Source organism: Ischnura elegans, chromosome 4 (assembly GCF_921293095.1).
Source record: "Ischnura elegans chromosome 4, ioIscEleg1.1, whole genome shotgun sequence".
NCBI classification, from domain to species: Eukaryota; Metazoa; Arthropoda; class Insecta; order Odonata; family Coenagrionidae; genus Ischnura; species Ischnura elegans.
The window spans coordinates 17,489,783-17,512,893 of NC_060249.1; the positions used below are offsets into that span (position 1 = coordinate 17,489,783).

Here is a 23,111-nt window from a genome sequence, read left to right on the forward strand (position 1 = left end):
AGAAGTGGGCGGCTGATCGAAAAACGGAAAAAAGGAGTCACTGTATTTTTAAAACACTACCACAATTGAATATACTAAAAGGATAGTGAAATAGTCTACTAAAAAAGTATAAAATCCGAAGATTCAAGCGCGCTGAAGTGGAATTATTTCATTTTGAAATAAATATTTGCAATTTTCCACGATTATAAAATGTATTACGACCTAAGTTTCAATGTCACTGCATGATCTATAAGGTGATGAGTTAACACGGTTCATTGTTAAAACCTTGAAGATGATATGAAGTAACATTGAAATCTAGGTCGTAATACATTTTATGACAGTGGAAAATTGCAAGTATTTATTCCAATGCTAAAAAAGCGTTATTCCCTATGCAAAAGATACCTAAGGGTGCTTGAACTATCCCCCATACAATACCGCTGACACAGTTCCGCTGAGTACATGACTTTGGCAACGGTGCTTCAGCGAATCCTCTGTCCTCTAGATAACTCGCTCCAGTTACCATTTTTAAGACTTGCCGTCATCAAGCACCATTTATTACGACCAAAATGCGGGAACGGAACTCCTTTTTCGTCCTTATTTCAACTTCAACTAACAAGGACGTAACGGGAATAGTGAGGGCTCCACTGAAAAGCTCTTCCATTGCTTCCATTTGAGCAAGTCGTGCTTCACTTAAATGCACATTGTTTTTGCAAAATAACATTCACTTTGTATGGAAAATAAGGAAGATACGATAATTTTCGATATCATGGTTGGAAATTAATGGCGCCATTGCAATTACAAATTTCATTATTTCCTATATCGTGGTTCTACAAAGCCGTAAAAACTAAACGGCCCCCATTCAGGTTCACAATCCCCGTAAAATTTAATAACCCGCTTGCTTTCTTTAAAAGAATCGTAATGGTATTCAGCAGATGTATCAGCAGGTTTCTGAGGTTGCAACGCGTAGTTCTAATTTTACGTCTATATAGAGGTTTCAGAAATGAAAAATCAACGCGTGATTCAATAGCGGTAATAAGGATTCTTGAGAAGAGGCATTGAGAATGTAACCAGGCCGTGTATGCTTGCTCTGTGGATTTTCAAAAAGCATTTAAAATAGTGGCCTAGATAAAAGGAAATAAACATTCTTTAGAAAATGGGCGTCGAATAGGAAATAAGCGTCATTGAAGTCTGATATTGTTTGGCGGAAAATCGAATGTATATACTCCATTCGGCAAATACCTCTCTTAATTTATCGTTTCTGTACAGATCAAAAAAGATATTGTGGTTCGAATATGATGTTCTCCCAGCCGCGCTGAAAGATATATTCTTACTTGCTCAAGCAATGTAAATCCAGCGCGAAACGAATAAATTTTTCATTTTTTACCAGCACTATGCATAAAATAGTTTATCTTCGAGTTATTTGTACCTTTTGCTTCAAAATTCACTCGTGCACCCCACGCTACCTACGCGTGCCAGATAAAAATGTAACGCGATTCGAAGCCAGGTGACGTCATGGGCAGAACGAGCCCACCGGGAATCCTCTAACTTGATTCGGTCCTAATACTACTTCAAATGTCGGTAAATTTTTATCTGACGCAAAACCATAGGGACGGATTTATTAACAATAAAAGCATTATGGAATTAGGGTATCGAGTCACGTGATAAAAAAGCTTCCCGTTTCAAATATCTTTCCTCAGCCAGGGGTACACGCCTCGGATTGGAATTTACGTCATCCTGCACTTCTCTACTTGGAAGGGATTATCAAATTTGTTTGTCAACCCCATTCACCAAAAACTTAGCCGCTACAATAGCGACAGTCTCGACGGTTATCTCCCCTCGCATCTAACTAAGAGGTCACTGGGCCGAGACATCAAGATGGATAAAGGGTCAGGTGAGAGTGGGAAGGGGAAGAGAACACGCAGCGGGCGAACAGGTCGATAACCCTGGCGTAGACTGAATGCCGCCGTCTATTTCGCGCTACTATTATTCAAAAACTATGATTACGCCGCCGAGCTTTTGGTGTGTGCAAGGGGACCGCATAGAGGAGGCCCTAGTCCGCCCTGTAGATACTTGATTAATGGTGACACTTGGGGTGCATTTTAATCAATTTCCAGACATGTCGGTAACGTGACGTTGAGTGTATGGCGCTCCATTTATTACCAAAACCCGGTTATTCCATTACCGTCGGTTCATCCATTATCACGATTCATTTATTACCGTTTTCGTAATCCATAGGAAGTTGGTAGGGATAGGGTGGCAGAGATTTTTCAGAGCATCCCTGCTTCAGTGACTTGTGGAGGGCACTTCAAGTGCAATACTCTGTCCGTCGGATTGGACGTTAAGCCGTGGTCATCTTGATGCCTTTTGTTAGGACGCCTGAGCGCACACATTGACTATGGGCAATTAAGAGCGCACATGCTGATTTTTATTAATCGCGTAGAAAAACTGTTTGAGACGAAAAATTCGAAAATAAAATATATCAACTAAAAGATATTCTTTTTTCGTTAAAACCATTTTCAAAACACCACCATTCTTTCGTGATGACTCGCAGGTGGCAATGAAAAGTTATGAATTTCATACATGATATCATCGCAGATATTTATTTCGGTAAACAGAAATAATCGTACCTTATTTTTACGTGAAATTCGCTCTCCCACCAGTGTTGTGATTGCCTGTTTAGGAAAACCCATTTGAATGCGTTGTGGGTAACAGCTCATGACAGAGGCCAACTGGAGGATCATCTACCGTCATATCGGTGCTAAGAACCATAAAAAGCTACTCTCTTTTATTCTTTGTACCAAGGCGTATGCGTGATCCATTTATAAATGATATGTTAGATGACCGATACTCGAACAAAAAAACGATATTTTGGCGAAAAAAGATTGCCGCTAATCTGTTTACTTTTCTGGGTCAGAGAGCTCGACCCGCTTATGAATTAGACCGGAATAAACTCACGCTGAAAGTAAGAGGGGTTAAAATCACAGGCCTTAATTTCGGCAGAAACGGTTTTGCCTGCAGATTACAACTCCAATATCGTTTCTAACTGTCCTTTTTCCAAAAAGTTGAATTCAGTCACCACATGATGCCACCAGAATTGCGATAAATTGACGGATTTCAAATATTTGCTATCTAAGTAACCACAAAGTTTAATCCACGCATTGCCGCATATTTTTAAAACGAAATATATAAAATAAACTTCTACGCGTGATATTCATGCACTATGACTGTTAGTTTTCAATGAACAGGATACCATGAGTGAAAATAATTTAGGTACATAAATGTAATTTTTTGTGAATTTTACGACTGAACTTTACCACAATCACTCCATCTCAAGTGAGTTAAGTCGAAGCTTATTTCTGAGATTCTAACTCAACCTCAATTTGAGTTTGAATTCTAAACGAACGAGGTAGAGTGAGGACTGAAGATTGAGTGACGTTCTGGAATTATTCCTTACTGTTCTAGATCAGCCTATGAAGAGAATGATCCAGAAATTTTCTCAACATAAACTAATGTTTCTCAGATACTATTAAGCGTCCCATATTGGCATCGCTTTAATAGGGTGGTTTCCTATTATTTTTTATTGCCTAAATCGAAAGATTATTACTCCTGGAGTACGTATTTTACGCTTTCAGATTTTTAAATGACGATATCTGTTTTTTGCGATTAAATGAAAAGTGAAAATTTTCAAGCGCGAGAAAACGCGACGGCTAAGTAGGAATGCCGGGAAATCTCCGTGTGACGTCATTCTGGTTCCCGCTGCCGCAAGTGAGGTTACCTTGAGGCGAGGCTTTGAGCGCTTATACGATGGAGGATGCTAGCAGGTAGCTGAGTATCATGCTAGCTGGTAGCGCTTGGCTTAAATAAGGATTATTAATATGTACCTTATCAAACGAAAAAACTTTCCGACCATAGCCAGTTTTAATAGGTGATTATTAAGACATGTTTCCCCTAGCTCTGTGCCTCATGCATGCATTGGTAATCTCAGACGATGTAAAACTCCTATCCGCTCGTATAGAAACTAGTTCCCTGTGACGTCACGTGGAGTGGCATCGCATGGGCGCCAATCTGGCCTTTTTCAAACGAGGATAAAATTGACCATTGCCATTCGTCTAAACCGGTATTTCTAAAACCAAATAATTTGTATGTTATGTATACACTAATGGTGGGTAACAAATCGCAATCAATGAGTTTCGTATTCTTTGATGAAGGAAACTACCCAATTGACGTTGCAAATTCACATGCATTGGCAGATTCACCGCTGAGTGATGAGGTGGAGGAAGGCCAGGTGACATTTCCGCACTTGAGTTGGCGCAGCGGTGGTGGCGCCTCGCTCGAGGTGAAGGCCTTCGGGAGGAAGTTCCGGATGCGGCTGAGGCGGGTGCCGGTGGTGTCGGGTGCGGCGGCCGACGCGGAGGGACCAGTGCTGTACAGGGGAACGGGACGAGGGTCCATGGCCTCCTTGGAGGTCTGCGGATACGCCCTGGTGAGTGCCCTGTCGCTACACATATATACCCTAGCCTATAGAAATCGCTACCACCCACGCAACTTTCGAAGTGATACGGGTAGCTTTGATTTCGAAAGGGAGACGTGGTAGCCTACCGGGTAGGGCTCCTTGATTTTTGGCATATGTGAATTTCCATGGTCGCATATTTTTGCAGTTTTGATACGTTTTTTAAATCTGGTGATGTAAATTTCGATTCTTTTATGAATTAGCAATGTTTTCTAATTCTATTTATTCATTGAAAATAATAAATAAATGCAATTTTTGGACACTAAGTTTAGTAGGTATGTTTTAATTTTTCTTGAGGTTTGCTAGTAACACCAACTCAATCAGTAATTCAAACCGGAGATTGATATGGATGGGGAGAAGTAATTAATTGTACAAATAGATATGATATAATTGGTTACCGAACTGCGTGTTAGTTTTAATACTGATGCATTAAATTTTACCAACACAGGATAGTCGAGCCCAAAATTTTCCCATACCCATTTTGATTGATGCATGTAAAATTTGTAAGGCTTGGGATCCGATCAATTTTACAATAATTTATGCAATAATTTCCTCCGAATAAGTAAGCTGAGCTTATAGCAGGCCAGGGTAAATATATCCGAAGACAGTAAATCTAGCCACTATAACTACCCAGAACCTTTGAAATTGGATTTTTGTTTCCTAATTCCGATGGCCTCTCGATAGTGTCGCATGTTGAAGTTATAACCTCTCCATACTTGTTTAGTTTTACCAATCAAACTTCATTTGGCACTTGGATTTCCTGCATTCGGGAATATTCAATAATTTGATATTTTGTGCATTGCAGACGGGGGACATCTACACAGCCGCTGAGGACCACCACTACTCGATCCGTCCGCTGACCGCTGTGTCCACGAGGTGCGAACCCCAGATCTCCTCCAGCAGCCGCGCCTCCCGCCGAACCGAGTCAATCCCGCACCTGTTGACCAGACTGGGCGGCGGCATCCTCACGGAAGGGAGCAGGCGCCGGACGTTGAACGTATCATCGGCGGAGCCCCTGTGGTGGCGACGGGGGCAGAGCCTGGCGCCCTCCACGGCAAAGGATGCGGGCGAGGAGTGCGGCCCGCGGTCGAGGGGTTCCCGCTACCAGGGGTGCGGCGGCCCGCAGTCGGCCCTGCAGCCCCGTACCTCCTCCTCCTCGGCCCACCTATCCCTGGCGCCATTGGCATTGGCCACAAGGCGCCGGGCGCCAGCGCATCTCTACGTGGAGACGGCCGTGTTCGTCGACTCGGACCTCTATACTTACATGGAGGAGAATTTCTTCCCAGTGGACACGGAGCGAGAGGTCAAGAGGGTCGTCCTGGCCATGATCAACGCGGTGAGTGCAGATTCAATGGTTGCTCGCTCAACTTTGTGTGATTCCGCCTCGATGATTGGAATTATAATGAAGTTGCAATTTACCACACAGCAATTATTCACCCAACCAGTTTCGACACTTGAGAAAATTATATCACAGTTCATGGAAAAAATAGCGAAAAATTGCATGTGGAACTTTGCGAAAAATTAGCTTAATTGCTCTGTGGAATTAAAGAAGAAAATTAATGTGTACTGAACGCCATCTGAAGAACAAATAACAAAATCCTGCACTAAATTCATTGAAATTGATTTGAGCTATTTCTCAGCTGCCACGATATTTTTTTCTTCACTCCTTCATTCCCTTTCATCGCGAGATGTCTTCTCACATGTTCAACAGTTTGAGTTGACTAAAAATTAATAAAAATTCGCATATAACTCCAACCTTTTTTGGAATGAGAACCACATATATTCAAGTTCACGAAGGAACTTGAATATAAATGGTTCTAATGAAAGAGGATAGAGGGAGTGCAACTAATAGTCATCTAAGGGGGTAAGGTGGTTTGGCGTGAGATGGTGTTGAGGAAGTAGAGAAGTCAAGCCAATAGTACACCTAGTTTAAAAATGGGAAGATAAGGATGTGATGGGAGGTCATGGTGAAAGATGGAGGTGAAAAAAAAATATTAAAATATAAAGTGAAACAAAACAGTTAAAATACCAAATCATTATGAGCACATTGAAATGGCGAAAGAGTGGAAGTAAATTCACAAAAAATGCTAAAAAAAAAGAATCAATAAATATCCTAAAGCCACTGGTCAACGCATATCACACCTCAGACTATTACTGTTGAGAAATGTTGCAAAAAACCATGGCGCCGCGTGAAAATAAACAACCGCCCCACCGAAACAGCGACATGACTCGGTGGCTACGCCTGAATCCGCCCCTGGCAAAAACGGATGTATTTTTCATAACAATATCTCTTTCTTGCCAAGTGTCTTTACCTCTGGATGTAGATGATAGCGACGCAAATACGGAGGATGGCGAAGATGATGGCGAGGAGGACAGTAAACAACATTTTGTCTCTGAATCGAACTGCACTGTAATATTTTGTGTGCCAAGTTCACATTTTCCGTTCGTAAAAACTCACCAAATTTAGGTCTAAAAGGTTTTTCACTCGATTGGACTGCAAAAAAATAACAAAATAATTTTGACCGAATTCTGGGTGCGAATACTCCAATGCGTGCCGCTTCGAATTCGATGCGTAGCCATGTCCTTCAGTTCGTTGCGCTTTCCGCGTGACCGTGCATAATACGCGCCCGAGGCCATTTGATTGACGGCATTCGATGACCACGAGAGAGATGACGTCACTATTAGCGATTGCGCAACGGGAAACGCCCTCATGTTGCGATACACCCATTTCGACCTCATTCGACGACAGAAACATTCCAAAGGAATGCAATTAATCCTTTCAAGACCCCTCAATTAAACCCTTCATTTCATCAGCCGAGATCAAAAGACTTTTTTTTTAATACCACTCGTAACCATGGTAATCCTTGAAATTAACATATCCACGTCGACCTTCCGTTTTTCCTTGTTCATTATGAGCAATAACCATATTCCCATATACCATAACTTTCCATGAAAGCAGGTATTAGTTTTTTATATCAGCGGAGCTGGACAATACGTTCACGCTAGTTGCCACCACCCAGTGGTGGATTCACGGCGAGAGGAAGGGAAAAATCCCCACCATCAAATACAAGCGAAAATGTTTCGCTTGTTTCTCCTGAGGCTGGTAATTTAACGCCATGATACCGCACGTCATCGGCATATTACTAACCGATTTTACTCCCGAGTAGAGCCAATCATAAAAGCTTATAAAAAAATTTAACCCCCCAAAACTTCGATTAAGTGTATTGTTATAAACTACGCTTTGTCAATTCTCTCACGAAAAATCAATCCTCAAGAATTTATGACAGCATTTGCATCAGTTTCCAGAAAGCTTTAAGACTTCATCTTATTTGAAGGAGCGAATTTATTATAACAATTTCTTTTAAGTGAGAAATAATGCAGAGAACAGGATCACAGGGAACACTTCAATCGAGTCGAAGCAATTATTTGGAGGTATTAGGATGCAATGATGATCGGAGGATTAAGGGGTGGCCATCCTCCACCCCTCATAATTTCTGGAAAATTATGAAAAATCTTAATCATTTATGTGGCTCAACTATTTAAGGATTTATTTCACCATTCATGACAAAAAATAATTAAAGATAATTGTATAATTCCTAAAATCCACTTGTCTCCAAGTACATTCGCATCATCACTGAAAGGTGTTGCACACCAGCTAGGCACTGTAGAAAGCAGCGAATCCCAAAACAATGACCTTAACCCACCTCTGGAATGGATTAGGAAATAAATTCTGTCCCTTAATCCTAAGAGCTATGTTACGGAAAAACTGTAAAAATCTATAAAACTCCTTTTAAAAACGTTCCACGTTGATGAATGATCTGAGAAAGAATACATTTTGAATATTGGTTTAAATATATATACTTTCATAGATTAAATGCGCATCAATGTCAAAATTTAATCACATAGCGTGCCATGAGAGAATTACAGTTATAATGTTTTCGATTAATTCTTTAAAAGCAATGCAAGCATTCTCATCATGAAACTCATTAGATTTGACATCAATCGCAGCATTAATTTGGTATTCACCACAAAAAAGTATCGTGATCGGCCAAATTATATTCTCATTGTGATTCTTTCGGTAGTTAATTCTTGAGTGCAGTTCCCAATGAAAATACCTACTTTTATTTTTTTCAGGTGGAACTGCTCTATCAGGATCCATCACTCGGAAGGCAACTTTCATTCATCATCAAACGGCTGGAGATCCTTCGACACGATCCTCCCACACTGGTGAGATCCCACGACATTGACCGATACCTAGCAAGTTTTTGCACATGGCAGAGCAAGTTGAACGTGACAGCGAGTCAAAAGTGGGATCATGCTCTTCTCCTCACTGGCTTGGATCTCTATGTGGTTGGGAAGAACGGAAAAATTAATGACCAAGTTGTAGGTGAGTTTTTATCACTGATATGGAGGCTACTCAGCATGTGATCATATTCATTTGCAATTCCTTACTTATTTGTGAAGGTTGCTGTGGTAAATGTTTGATGTGATTATGTATCTAGCAGGGGCGCAGCTAGGAATTAAGGCTGGGGAGGGGGGGGGGGTTTGGGTGCAATTAATACCAGGGTTTGTGGGGGTATGGAATACCCACCAGGATAAGCGGTAGGTGTGAGATTAATAAATTGGGTTTTTTTAAGATAAGTGGTCCAAAATGGTGAGTTTTGCGGCTTTCAGAGGGTTATTTTATTAATCCTTACACTTCTATTAGTAATATCAATCAAATAAAGTAAAATTGATTAAACTTAAAAAATTACCAGCGATCCCCTAAAACCATCGCTGCGCCACTGGTATCTATCTGGCTTTAACCACACTTTCTTCTGCCTAAGAACAACAATTTTGCCACCAGCATCTTCAGATCAGATGACTTCGAAACAATAAATATGCTGAAAGTTAAAAACAACATTATCACAGTTCCTTACTTATATTACTATTTCATGTATCATATCCTGGCAGCAAACTTATGTTTTATCTATAACCATCTCCACGTATAAGCATGGAATTTTTCTGGAACAAAAAGCCATTGGAAATGTACAGGTCAGAGCTGGATAAAAAAGGAAGTGAAGAGATAAATACTTTTTTCCCTTATGTTTTGTATCTGCGACGTATTCCCTACATGATGGCCATTGGAGACGATTTACTGATTCAAGATGAGGCTGTAGAGCTCACCTTATCTACTTTTTCCCTTTTTTCTAGAGAAAAGTTCTTGCTGAGTTCATTAACATGATTTATTACCACAGAGCATAGTATGTACATTGAGGTGGTCCTTATTTTTAAAGTTTTTAAATTTTTTTTGGAACACCCCCCAGTTTTGTTCCACTTGGTGAGAAAATAAATCATGAAAATTATTTTTGCAATCGGATACCGGGAAAACGTGACGCATCGCACTTAAAGTTTTGAAATTTCAGTATTTTTGGGTGTTTCTCGGACATAACTGAAGATGATGTCACTCTCGGATTGTTCTATCGCTTTTCTGTTCTCTAAAACGACTCATTAGACATTTTCAGAGTATAACCTCAAGTTTCTTTCATTTCTGCCCATTGGTTCTCGGGATATCGCACCGAGAGTGAGCGCGCGCAACCCCAGTCAGACAATTTGCGTGGCACGCGGGTTGCATACCCTCAACATTAGTCGATCATTCTCACCCATCGCAAAACCATAAAATTATTTGGATAAACTTTAAACTTCGTCAATATAACCTCGAATGGTATATTTATGTCTGTATATTGCCAAAGTGGGCTTAGTAGCAAAGTTTGTTCTCCATATCTAAATCTTATATCTGAGTGCTTCTATCTAAATTCAGCCTGAATGTTCGCAAAATCTTTAATTTTGGGGCCCGAGCGGCGGAAATTGAGAAATTTCGAATCTATGCCCCTAATGTAAGTTGGCAATTATTCCGAACAGGGCATATTTGATATCTTTCATTTCTGCCCTTTGGTTCTCGGGATATCTATTGATGTTTTGTGCAACCTAGAAAACAAGATTTTTTAAAAGAAAAATTAGTATTTAGCTCCCGTATTTAACGAAATAAAAAAGATGAAAGAAAGTATGTACATATATTTTAATTTGTAAAATGAACAGAGATTGTCACTTTTCCAATCAACCGGGTCCTCAGATAGAAATGCCACAGGATAATTATATCTTTTTAAAATATTTTTCGAGTGTCTAGAATTGAAATCCTCGAGTCCCTTGCCAATGAAGTGGACGATATCATTTGGAGAAACAGAAATTATTTTCGGTAAGCCTTCTCCATTATCCGTTATATGTAACTCTAAGGCCTGTGCCATTAGCTTTTTCGTCTCCACTCGTACATTTTCATCGAAAAATCCAAGGACTACAGCTTCTGGGGAAAAGTACCATAAATGGTTCCGAAATTTACTCAATACCGTACCACTAACTCCACAATCGAATTTTCTTTATTCATAAAGATTTTTGAAAAATACTAAAGCTCGCCAAGGAGCCTCTTCTGCATTTGGCGCAGTAATCCAGACCTCCACGTAAAGACGCACAATAAACAGGCACACGTCACGATTGCCGATAAAGGGAACTCCTTCCGGAAAAAAATATATTGTCAGTCAAAACAAAGCTTAGGACATCCATCTAACATGGTGCAAAGCTCCGGAAGTTCGGAATGACATCCCTCGCAGAGGAACACCGCCCAAAACTATTGCAGGTAATTCGAGGAGTTCCTTGTAGTCCTTTCTCAGGTGGGTTTCTACTTATTTTCTACAACGAAAATTTCATAATATCTGCGACTCCAACCTGTAATCTTCTCGAGAACGCCTGTCCTGCATGCCCGATTTATAGCTTTCCATATCCATCTCAGGAATTGTATTAATACAATTGGCAGATTGATCATAGGGGAATTTTCTCTCAAGTGGCATTGATTGGATCAAATTACAGGAATATATTAATGCGCGTTAGTGGGTGGTCACTGGGAAACATCACTGTAAAACTTTTTTTTATGGAGTTGGAAAAGAGGGGGATTAATTTAAAGGATTTCATTATTCTATGCCCGAATCGTCAACGCCCGTACCCATGAAGTACCATTACTATTGTGCCCTGTGCCCAAGCCAGTTCTTCCTTTCTCCCCCTGAAGTTCTACACTCATTAGCCCCTCGGTTCATCACCTACTTCTCCCTTTGCTGGTCGATGATCCATCAAAACTGGGAAATCCACCCAACCTCATGCCGCTCCTCCCCCACCTATCTATTAACTCTCAATTAACCCCACATTTTCCTGATGCAAAGAAATAAAATCTTCCATGCAAGAGGAAGCACCTTCACATACCATTCAGGGGGTTAGCTCCCAGAAATGATTCACTGAATTTAGATAGGAGCACTCGGATATAAGATTTAGATATGGAGAATAAACCATTGCTACTAAGCCCACTTTGGCAATATACAGACATAAATATATCATTCGAGGTTTTATTGACGAAGTTTAAAATTTATCTAAAGAATTTTATGGTTTTGCGATGCAGGGCCGGCCTTAGGGCGGGGCGACCGCCCCGGGCCCCACGCTTTGGGGAGCCTCGCGTTCGTGAAAAAAATTAAAATATACGATAGTTTTGAAAACGCAATTTCAACTATTACTGTATTGTTAAGTCCGTGCTAGACAAAAAAATAATATTATGAGAAAGGAATAATAATGCAGTAATTTTTATTGTGCAATTGCGTTTGTCAGTATAGTACTATGTCGTGTGAGTGATAACAGCGAGTGAGACTAAAAACTATCTTTTTTCATTTTACAGTAATTGCTTTAGGCTTACAACTAATTAACTTTCATAATCTAACTTATAAAAATACGTACCTATTGAAAAAGCGCGCTTTTTATGTTTATTTTACGTTATAATTTTATGAATAAATATAATTATAAATTTTATTTGTATTATACTATTTTGAACTCAACTGCGTGATGGTATCATAACGGCGTAATTACGAAGTCTGAATTTGGGAGGGCAACACATACTTAGCCAGAGAGTGGTAGGGATTCAAAATGCTCGAGTTTGTAGATGGGGTATAGAGTTTAATATTTTAAGTGAAGGGCCCCGCACTGAAGGTTCTCCCCTAGCCCCCTCACCTGCTAGAGCCGGCCCTGTTGCGATGGGTGAGAATGATCGACTAATGTTGAGGGTATGCAACCCGCGTGCCACGCAAATTGTCTGACTGGGGTTGCGCGCGCTCACTCTCGGTGCGATATCCCGAGAACCAATGGGCAGAAATGAAAGAAACTTGAGGTTATACTCTGAAAATGTCTAATGAGTCGTTTTAGAGAACAGAAAAGCGATAGAACAATCCGAGAGTGACATCATCTTCAGTTATGTCCGAGAAATACCCAAAAATACTGAAATTTCAAAACTTTAAGTGCGATGCGGCACGTTTTCCCGGTATCCGATTGCAAAAATAATTTTCATGATTTATTTTCTCACCAAGTGGAACAAAACTGGGGGGTGTCCCAAAAGAAATTCAAAAACTTTAAAAATAAGGACCACCCTAATGTACTACGTATATCTAGAGATGACACACTGAATTTTTCCCCCCATTGGGAAACCTCTAACAGGCAAAAATCCCTCACTCAGAGGACCTGAAATTCCCATTTAGAGCCAACATATTTTAGATTTCACAGAAAGCATGCATGACTAGAAATTATTTCATTCAGGTGCGAATGGAAGTAAAACGATTTTATTTCTGAAGTGAATCTCTTCCTTTGATACTTCAATCTTTGCTTCCAAAATGCACATTGTGTGAGTGGAGCTTAGAAAGGCCCAGAGTCACTGATCCATGATTTCACACATAGGTACCTTACCTCTCAGTGATAAAAAATGAACTTACGTAATTGATAACCTTTTCTGTCAATGAAATGCAATTGCCTGAAATGTCTCTCTCCAAAATATTACTCACCAGGATTAGCACCAGTTGGAGGGATGTGTACAGGAACCAACAGCTGCACCCTCAATGAAGGACGACATTTTGAAAGTGTTTACGTAGTGGCTCACGAAATTGGGCACAAGTATGTGAAAACATGTTTATCAATATTCTATAATAATAAATAATATTCTGTCATTCATTAAGCCATATTGCACTAACAGGTCCAAAATTTAGGAATTATTTTTAATGAAATAACCAAGGAATTGAGAAAGTAATGACTCTGAAGCATTTTTTATTTCATACACACAATGAAAAATATCTGTGAACAATCAAAGATTAAATTCCATCAAAAAGAAATTGGAATATGAAAATACCTACCTGTTATTTCATTCGGTAAATACATACCTCTCATTAAAACCGGAATATTTTTTCCCAAAAGATACTCAAATGCTTAAATAAATTAAATGGCTTCTTAAAATTCTAACATGTAGCATAATTCATACCTCTATAACTTTATAATCTCAGATCTCTTCTTACTTTTCCACAGTTTGGGAATGATACATGATGGCCCAAATGCTGGCAATTCCTGTGATCCCTCGTCTCACATAATGTCACCAACTTTGGGCAGTGGAAAAATCACTTGGTCTCACTGCAGCCGGAAATTCTTGGAGAGATTTCTGAGGTAAACATGATACCTTTTTCATTACTTAATCTGAGCTTAATACATGTGTATTTTGGTATGAAGCAAGTCTTAATGAAATTTAAACCCCGTTTTCCTTAACCCTCAATGTCCCCACCAGTCAATCTCAAGGCCTAAGGGGTATGTGCAAAGGATGCCACCAAATAATTTTTACATTAAATTAAATTTCAAAATTTTCAAATTAAAAATTTTGTGTGGTGCATCATAAAGGAGGAATATATGTATTATACATAGTACAATTTTCCTGAAAGGATTTTTGCCGTTTTCTAATACCACTCTATCAGCTGAGTGTTTAATAAATATGTAAGTAAAATGTTGGGTAAAATATTTAAAATGTATGACATATTTAAAAAGATGTTATAAAATTTAAATACAAAAATTAGCTTCAACTCATTCATATTAGAATTTTCGTTAAAATTTATATAAAATGGTACAAATTAGTAAAAAATAAAAAACAAAACAGAGCCAGAAGAAAGGAGGTAGGGGATGGTGGTGGCTACCTCATTCCTGTAATTAGTATATGTCTGAATATAGTCCCCCCTTTTTTTCCAAAAATGCCCATGATAAAAGTAAAGGGGGGGACTATATTCAAATGCACTTTTTAAATTTTTTCCGGAAACTCAAGCCTCAAATTAGGGGGGGGGGGGGGGGCCCAAACTCGAAGAAATACAGTACCAAAAACATTGAAAAGATCTTTAATCTAACGTAGTCTTCCACGTGACTCTCTAATTAAAGCTATCATTGGTTTCAAAATGCTCTGACTTTATGCTGACGTTTGTTTTTCTCTAACACTTTCAATTGAAATTCAAAGCACTTCCCAGTCTTCATGCCTCTTTGACAAGCCAAAAGCTCCTACAAGACACCTGGACCATAATGCAGGGGCTCTTCTTCCTGGAGAGAGGTTCAATGCTGATCAGCAGTGTGAGTAATGCGCTCTATTCTTTTATAACACTGTTATTAGACCATTATTTATATACATACACATAATTATATTTTGACCATTAAACATCATTCCTCAGGTATGCTTAAATATGGCCGCGGAAGTGGGAGAGCTGAGAGTCCAGGGGAGGGTGTGTGCCGGGATTTACAATGCCGAAGAGATCGCTTCACTTGGGCCTCATCGCACCCAGCCCTCGAGGGTACAGACTGTGGAGTAACAAAGGTGTGGCATCATACAACAATATGATTTATTTAATATCTAAGATCTTTAATCTAACATAATCTTCCACGTGACTCTCTAATTAAAGCTATCATTGGTTTCAAAGCTATCATTGGTGTGGTGAACCAAAGGAACCATAGTACAATTTTCTCAATGGATTTTGCCATTTTGCAATCTCAATAATTTCATATTATTTTTCAATGCAAATTTCTACTCAGCCATTAAATTCAGACTTCATTTAATTTCATATTAATAATTTTCATGTTGAAATAAAGAGAATATTTTGTACAGTAATTGCTGTTATCTTATTTTAACCTCACGTGTGAGAAGATTGCTTGCCTGCCAGACCCTAGTGACCCCTCCAGAAAAAATCCTGGATCTGCCCCTGGTCTTGAGCATAATAAAGAGCATACAAGAGGGGCATTGTGTTTGGAAGAATATATTTTGAAATAAAGCACGACAAACTTCTGTGTCATGTGAAAAAATGCAGTGAAAACACAAGTCCAAATTCCAAACATGATGTTGGAAATTAGAGAATTCCCTCTGCACATCCAATATTAATTTTTGTCTCACCGCTTATGCCACCTATTGGAAATAAGTAACTTCTTACACTTACATCTAACAGCACATGCCTTACAGCCTACAATTTGTAGACAATTGTGTGCGAGTCCTTATGTAGCGATTTGGGTAATTTACCTCTAGCCTCATACGAACAATAGTCACTCCTTAATATTAGATGAATGGACGTATTTGATGATGTTGATTGAATGATTGCAGTGGTGCAGAGGGGGACAATGTGTGGACCGCAACCCTCCCACAATAAAAGGACTGAATGACATCATAGTGGAAGAGGGCTGGTCCCCATGGACTGAGTGCGCCTCAGCTTGCCTGCGTCCTTCACCTGGGAGGCCTCACTCTGGAAGCACAGGCATCTCACATTCCACACAAAAATGCAATGGTCACAGGTCAGTCATTGAATTAGGTATTGCACTGGTTAAGGTAGATTTCATAGGGTGTTGGTGTATTATTTTGGCCATCTCCCCTCTCATTAAGGGATTCCCTTTTCAAATCGCTATACATATATAATTACTATTGTCTTTCATTCCATCTACAAATCTTATTCTCTTCTCCAGGGGGGATGCGGAGTGATTGGGGGCCCTTGGCTGGGGCTCATGATCCCCATGCATAGGGATTCGGGGTTCCTCCCCCAGAAAAGTTTTGGAAATCGCATGCCAGGAAATAGATTTTGATGATATTCGGCCTCTTAAAACTAGATAAAAATTAATAAATATAGCAATTTTGTTTGATAAAATACCATTAAATGTGTAAGTTTCACTGCTTATACAATTTTACAATGCATCATGGTTTACTACCTAGTATAGTAAACCATGATGCATGATGCTGGTGAATTTGTTCCTTGAAACTGCGCTGAAATCTAAAAAACCTCAAAAATAATGTTTTCGAATGACCCTTTCAAAAATGCATTATGTCCTCTTTTATCTTCTGAAACTTTAATTTTGATTATTTTTTTATAAGTTCATATCACACTCACTTATTGCTCACAGTTGCTCACTTATTACTCTTCCCCATAGCACAGTTTAAAACATTCCTTCCCCACTCAACTCAACCCATTCAAACCCTGAATCCCCTCTTTACCACCAAGAAGCTTTTTCTCCCCACTCACCACCTCTAGCACTTCAAAGTTACCCCTCCTCTCTGTCCACTTCACTTTCTCCATTCCAGTAAACACATTCATTTTGAACTACTGCCTCTTTTCATCCTCCTTCCTCAATGTTTGTACTTCCATATTATAAATCTCTACACTGCTGATTAGATTCTTCAATAGCCTTTTCTTTATGCTCTCAGATGTATGACATATCTGATATCAGATCTTTTCTTTCCCTGAATGCTTCCTTTGACTATGCAATTCTCTCCCTGAAGTCCTGTACTGCTACATATATCCATTTTACTCTGGTGAGCTGCCCAAATTTTAAATCACAATGTTAAGTTGATTCCAAAAAGCCATAACTGAGACAACCAAAAACTCAGTTTAGAGGAGTCAATAACAATGAAAAAAATTAAACTGACCAACGCCTGCTTACAATGAATGAACTATTTGTAACCCGCATTAGCAGGGAAATGATAAAATCTTTACTTTAATCAAAACCTGGAAAATGTCATTTTTATAAGAAGAAATTCAATTTGTTCTGACTGCATGTCTGAGTTCATCACTAGCCACTGGCAGGGGGACGTGAAAAAATGTACTTCTCACAAAGTGCTACTGGTGAACTGCCTATTTCATAAATATGTCATTCCACTCATCTCCAATTTAAAAATAATCTGGCAAAAGAAAGCTTCAAAGGCATGTATACATTCAGGTTTATGAAGATCATTAACATATGTATTGGCTATACGCATGTAATTACAATAATTGAGCAAAATGCAGGGGCGTAACTATGGGGGGGAATGAGGGGGATAGATCCCCCCCCAAAGCCTCAGAGAAATAAAAATAAGATTCAAAACTGTTGTCTAGTTTTGACTTATAGTAAATTTTAACATAACATTTTAATGAAACCCAAATTTTAAGAGCTAAAATTATGTAATATGTATTTGCAGGCATGTCACTTTTCCAAAATTTTTTCTAAAAGGGGTCGCCCTTCGCCCATCCCCCCATTGCATATTCCTAGTTACGCTACTGGCAAAAAGCATACATAGGCACTATAATATGTACAGAATCCATGTGATGGATAACTTCTTGTGAGATGAAGAAAATTCAATAGCCTACATATTGTAGATATATTAATTGATTAATAGAATGATTGAATGACTTATGGAACTTATACATTTTTTCTCCTCAATACATAATATGAAATACGTAACATGACGGTAAATATTTTTCTTGTCTATATTCTTCAACCAGGGGAAAAAGAGGATCGCAGCACTGCCAGGGAAGTCGAAGAAGATATCGCACATGCCGAGCTAATCAGGTGAGTTCACTGAAGGCACAAGGAATAACGAAGACATCGTCATGTTTTTTTTATCACACCATGTGGTAGAATACCAGCGACAAAAATCCAACATATTTTGTCACTCCCTCTTTACTGGGAATCTAAGGAGATATGGGGTAAAAAATAACTTTCTTATACGTCTAGATTGTGATAACAAAACCCATCAATTGATTAACAGGCACGTAATCGCCAAAGATGAGCTAGAGGCATTATGAAACATGAAAGAACAATAGGATCTGGGGCAAAGAGGGGCTCACAGGTACAGTTTCTAAGACATGCGTTGGAAAAGTTATTAAGAAGCAGAGGTGAGGGTACTAGAGAAGGAGCTATCCAGAGAAAAGTGGCTACAATAAATACTGCTCCGGCAGATTTTAGATGAGGAGAGTGCTACCTATTTGGTCAAAGGAGCTTTCTACTTGGGACATTGTGTTGTAAATATTATTTATTATCCATTTGTGAGATGGTATAAGTCATATAAGTTAGTGAATATCAAATTTTGGACACCGGCCCAGAATAAAATATAAAATTTTGCTTCATCAGTGCAGGAAAACTTTAATGATCAGTCTGTAAAAATAGGGCTGAAAAGCTGTGCAGGAAGGTTAAATATAAATCCAATGAGAGTGATTATCAGACCATATGAGAGATTATTTATTTTGTGTACTATTAACACGTTCGCTGCCGGGCCCGAATTCTACTGTCATTCCGCGTGTGCCAGGCGAATATTTTCGAACCTATTACCAAACGGCAATAATGATATTGAGCCTATCTCCGGGTTTTACTAATATTTCTCGGTATATTTACACTGATTATGTGATGCGCTATCGATTGTAACTTTATTCACGTGCGACGCCATAGGGCGTCTCCCCACTTTTGACAATGCCTAAAATTTGATGAGACGCCATTTGGCGGCTCAGGCAATTGGATCTGCGTTCCAACTTTTTAGTATACACTCAAAAGCTATGGTTGAAAATAATGTTAAAACAAATTTTAATTGTTGATTATGCTTTTAATAATATTTGTTACCGTATCCGGAGATGATTAGTGCATTGATTTATACTTGGGAGGCTTACGTACGGCTGATCCGGAGAGATCATAAATTTTGTAGAAACACGTTTGGCTTTACTGAGGGCAACTTTGCGACTCATCGTCTGCAAGAATTCTTTGTAACATCCACGGCAGCCAACACTGGCTTTTCTAAAATGAAGAAACAGCGCTAAAAATAGTGCGAAAAATACTAATTCTTGATTTTATGTCATGATAATTTTATCCTCTAAATTACCAGACTTCGAAGACTTCCTTTAGTGTTATTTGTATTTACCAGGCAGTGTGTCAATTTTTTTAGACCCTATCAACGGAATCCCGAAGAATATGCAGCCATTCTTCTATAATTTATCGTCTTAACTGCTGGAGAGAGATCATGTGGGCACCTGGATTCCGTGTTTCATTCCACAGTATAAATGCACTAACAATGCAAGTCCCAAAAAGAGCATCATCGGCCACCTTGTGGTACCACCTTACTATTTTTCGATGGGTGCAGTGATACAACGAAAGGGTGTCAGCAATGTCAATTCCTCCCTTTATTTTATTGTACTCAATCACCATCTTTGGCTTAGTAACCACTTCCCATCTTCGATTTCTTTCCCCGTTGGGATTATCTCCTATCTGATGGTGGTGGAGATCATGAATACGTCGCGCTGATCTTTCCATTTCTTTACCGTTGCTCCACAAGTTTTTCATAGCACTGAAATGCCTTTCTTTTATTTAGCAGTCGTTATTTCTCTTAACAGCCCTTTCCTATTTTTCCTAATGGTACCCACAAAATGAGACTTATCTCCCAACATTTCTTTCCATAAGCGTGGGATGAATTAAATCACTAGAAGTATCTAAACATTACAGCAGGAGTTGGGGTGCCGACTTACAAAAAATATTGGGGAGGCCCAAATCGGGGACCCTGTCTCTGTAAATTTAATAAGTAGTTAATTTTATGTTTTTTAAGCATTTTAGAAGAGTCATATGATCGACATTAGAACCCTGATCACTCGAATCTCGATATCTGGACACTCTGGACACTGGAAAATTGACAAGCATGAATTTTTTCCTCACATCTGTAACGAATTTTTTGGGGGGCTCGGGCCCCCTCAGGCCCCATAGAGTCGGCGCCACTGAGCAGGAGTTATTAGAATGTGAATAAAAAAATGGAATAAGGAATCATACCTGTATTAGAAGAAGAAAGATTACCTGACTCTGAGGATTCATACGACTCCTCAGACACCCTGAATCAGCGGTGTCTCCTTCAGAAAATCCTTCAAGGTCGACGGTGGAAGCCGAATTGTCATAATGAAACGTATGCTCGATTTCTTCTTCGTTAAAACGTTTCTTTCCCCCAATAATGCGTGACGGAGTACATATGATATATTCACTAGACTGGTTATCACTTCCGTATCGAAGGCACAGACTCAGAGAATAAATTTGGTATACTAATACGCTCCTCACTCGGTTAGGTATAAGCGACAACTGAGGGAAGAAAAAGAAAGAAAAAAACTCTGCAAATGTAATTTGAAACATTGTGTGGAGATATATTACCTCAAGCTTCCATTTGAAACATAGAATGATATAGCCATTGAAAAATGGCACTCTCGAAAAAAACATGAGAAACAGGAGACGAAAAAAAATGAAATTCGAGCTGAAATGTGTTACCAATACCCTCCCTTCACAGAAGATAACATTGTCTCGTCAGTGCATAAGGAAATTTAGCTTAAATTTCAAGTTCTATACGTTGTTTGATGATTCAACGAAAACGCTACTTTGACGCCCATTGGCGTCTCACTAGTTGCGTCCAGCAGCAATGCGAGACGCCATATGGCGTCTCACTAACTCGAATTTGAATTTATGTGAGACGCCCTATGGCGGCGCGTGGCAGGGAACGTGTTAATATGGATGGGAGTATGATAGCCTAGTGGGTAGAGCACTTGGCTCCTGATCAGGAGGTCCCAAGTTCAAATCCTGGGAGAAGTTTTTGGATGCCCCAAATCAAAAATCCTCAAAGTGCGAGGTGACCCAGGGAAATGATATGACCCCCCAACCTGAATTTGTGGATTTCGCATGCTAGTGACTAAATTCAGAGTTAGCTCTACCCTCGCCTAACCAAACCATCATTTGGGTAAAATCACCAAGAGAGTGAAATTAAATATTGATAAATTTGGTCCCAATTAAGATTTCATCAAAATAGTTGAAAGAATCTCTTCGTGTGTTGATTGTTGATGAGATTTCTTTAAGCATAGTAATAGGCATAACCACTAAGTAGGTATAATTGAGTCTCACGTTAAAACCATTTGAGCCATTGCCTGGCATTCTAACTTAAATAGCACTAACATAAGTAAAGATATTTTTTACCCTACATTGGTACCTACTGTAGTTTCAGTTATGTAATATCCTTCAAAGGTCTCATAAAATTTTAATATACAAATATATTATGTTTACAACCAGACATAACAGTGGAAGAAATAAGCAGTGAACATGTAAACATAAAGTATCCTATGCTCATTCTAGTGTCATGACTTTTACATTATATATTCTCAACTTCAGTGTGCTAATGTGCCAGCCATGAGTGTCCTCGACTATGCTATAGACGTGTGTTCTCGAGGCCAGGAGGTGGATGACTCAATGACGGGAAGTGGCTCACAACGGCTGAGCAGCAATCGTAAGTGTGCTCATATAACGTAATTCTTTCATACTGATCCAAACACATACATCATATCAGGGCCTTACAAGAATGTTTATGAGAGATAAAATATATAATGGTTCGGAAAAATCACATTTGCAATGAGTACCGAAGTATGTTCCAAAAAACTCAAAAATGATAACCAGCGATGGTTCCAATTCCAACTCATGGTAGAGGAGAAACCTATATGTAACAGCAATGTACATGATTGAATGACTCTCTCCCATAAATTTTTGATAAATAATTATGAAATTGAAGCATTAAAATAGCTTTTAAAAATCATAAATGACCAAAAAGATCTCACCGTAACTGAGAAACAACTTATTTCCAGGGACATATTGACGACTTATGCTAGAAATGGGTTGTATCTGCAAATATTCTGCATACTCCAGCCCATGGGTGTATGGAATAACCAAAAAAATTCCTACTTTTCTCAATGGGGGAAGGAGGATGAAATTGTCCTTTGGATCCACAGATTCTTAAGCTTTTTTATATCAGATATGAAAAATAACTTACATAGTATGAAATAAAAAACTTGGTATGTTGCACATAATGTAATTTAATTTATTTACCAGATTTTTGCTAACTCCACAGAAATTTTCAAGATCTCTATAAAGGAGAAGTCAAAACTATGGTCAGTAAATTAAATTGTATTGTGAGGAACATACCGAGTGTATTTCTAGTATGTATTCATTTAACGCAGAAATGCAATTCTAGCAAATTATGCCTGAAACTGTGCAGTTTATTAATGATAAATAAATTTTGACAAGCATTTGAAGAGTAGGAAAGCATGACAGGTGGAAAATATTTCATGTAAGAGTTGAAATTATTTTCTCCCTGTTCCAGCGGTGGAGGCCTGTACGGTGTGGTGTTTCCAGAAAAATGGTGGCTACAAGAGTCGTGGATGGACTTTTCCAGATGGAACAGCATGTCTAACCAAAAGCTACAATCGAAGTGCACCATCATACTGCATTGATGGAGCTTGCCAGGTTACAATCAACATACAGAAAATATGCACTCATGAATTACTAAATATCGACAAAACAAACCCAAAATGATAGCCATGCAATAAATGATTTGGAATTGAAATTAATTCTGGCACTAAATGCTTTAATGTGATAGATATTCAATACTACTTACAGTTCAAACTAGGTGTAATTATGCAAT

General features: G+C 38.9%; 1 protein-coding gene and 1 long non-coding RNA gene across 2 annotated transcripts in view; one reads left to right on the plus strand and one right to left on the minus strand.

Annotated features, from left to right (window-relative positions):
* Positions 1-23,111, plus strand: part of LOC124157098 (A disintegrin and metalloproteinase with thrombospondin motifs adt-2-like) — a 68,517-nt gene that overhangs the window by 35,358 nt on the left and 10,048 nt on the right. Inside the window, exons 3-13 of the mRNA XM_046531589.1 lie at positions 4,230-4,462; positions 5,295-5,825; positions 8,624-8,876; positions 13,393-13,498; positions 13,904-14,038; positions 14,868-14,977; positions 15,076-15,218; positions 15,993-16,180; positions 18,136-18,202; positions 21,809-21,923; positions 22,791-22,933. Of these exons, the coding sequence (XP_046387545.1) occupies positions 4,230-4,462; positions 5,295-5,825; positions 8,624-8,876; positions 13,393-13,498; positions 13,904-14,038; positions 14,868-14,977; positions 15,076-15,218; positions 15,993-16,180; positions 18,136-18,202; positions 21,809-21,923; positions 22,791-22,933 (2,024 nt within the window). The remainder of the gene's footprint in view (positions 1-4,229; positions 4,463-5,294; positions 5,826-8,623; positions 8,877-13,392; positions 13,499-13,903; positions 14,039-14,867; positions 14,978-15,075; positions 15,219-15,992; positions 16,181-18,135; positions 18,203-21,808; positions 21,924-22,790; positions 22,934-23,111) is intronic.
* On the minus strand, positions 14,736-15,125 carry LOC124157099. Its single transcript, XR_006864537.1, has 2 exons — positions 15,038-15,125; positions 14,736-14,965 (listed from the first exon to the last, which is right to left on the minus strand). It is a non-coding gene; the product is annotated as an uncharacterized LOC124157099 (long non-coding RNA).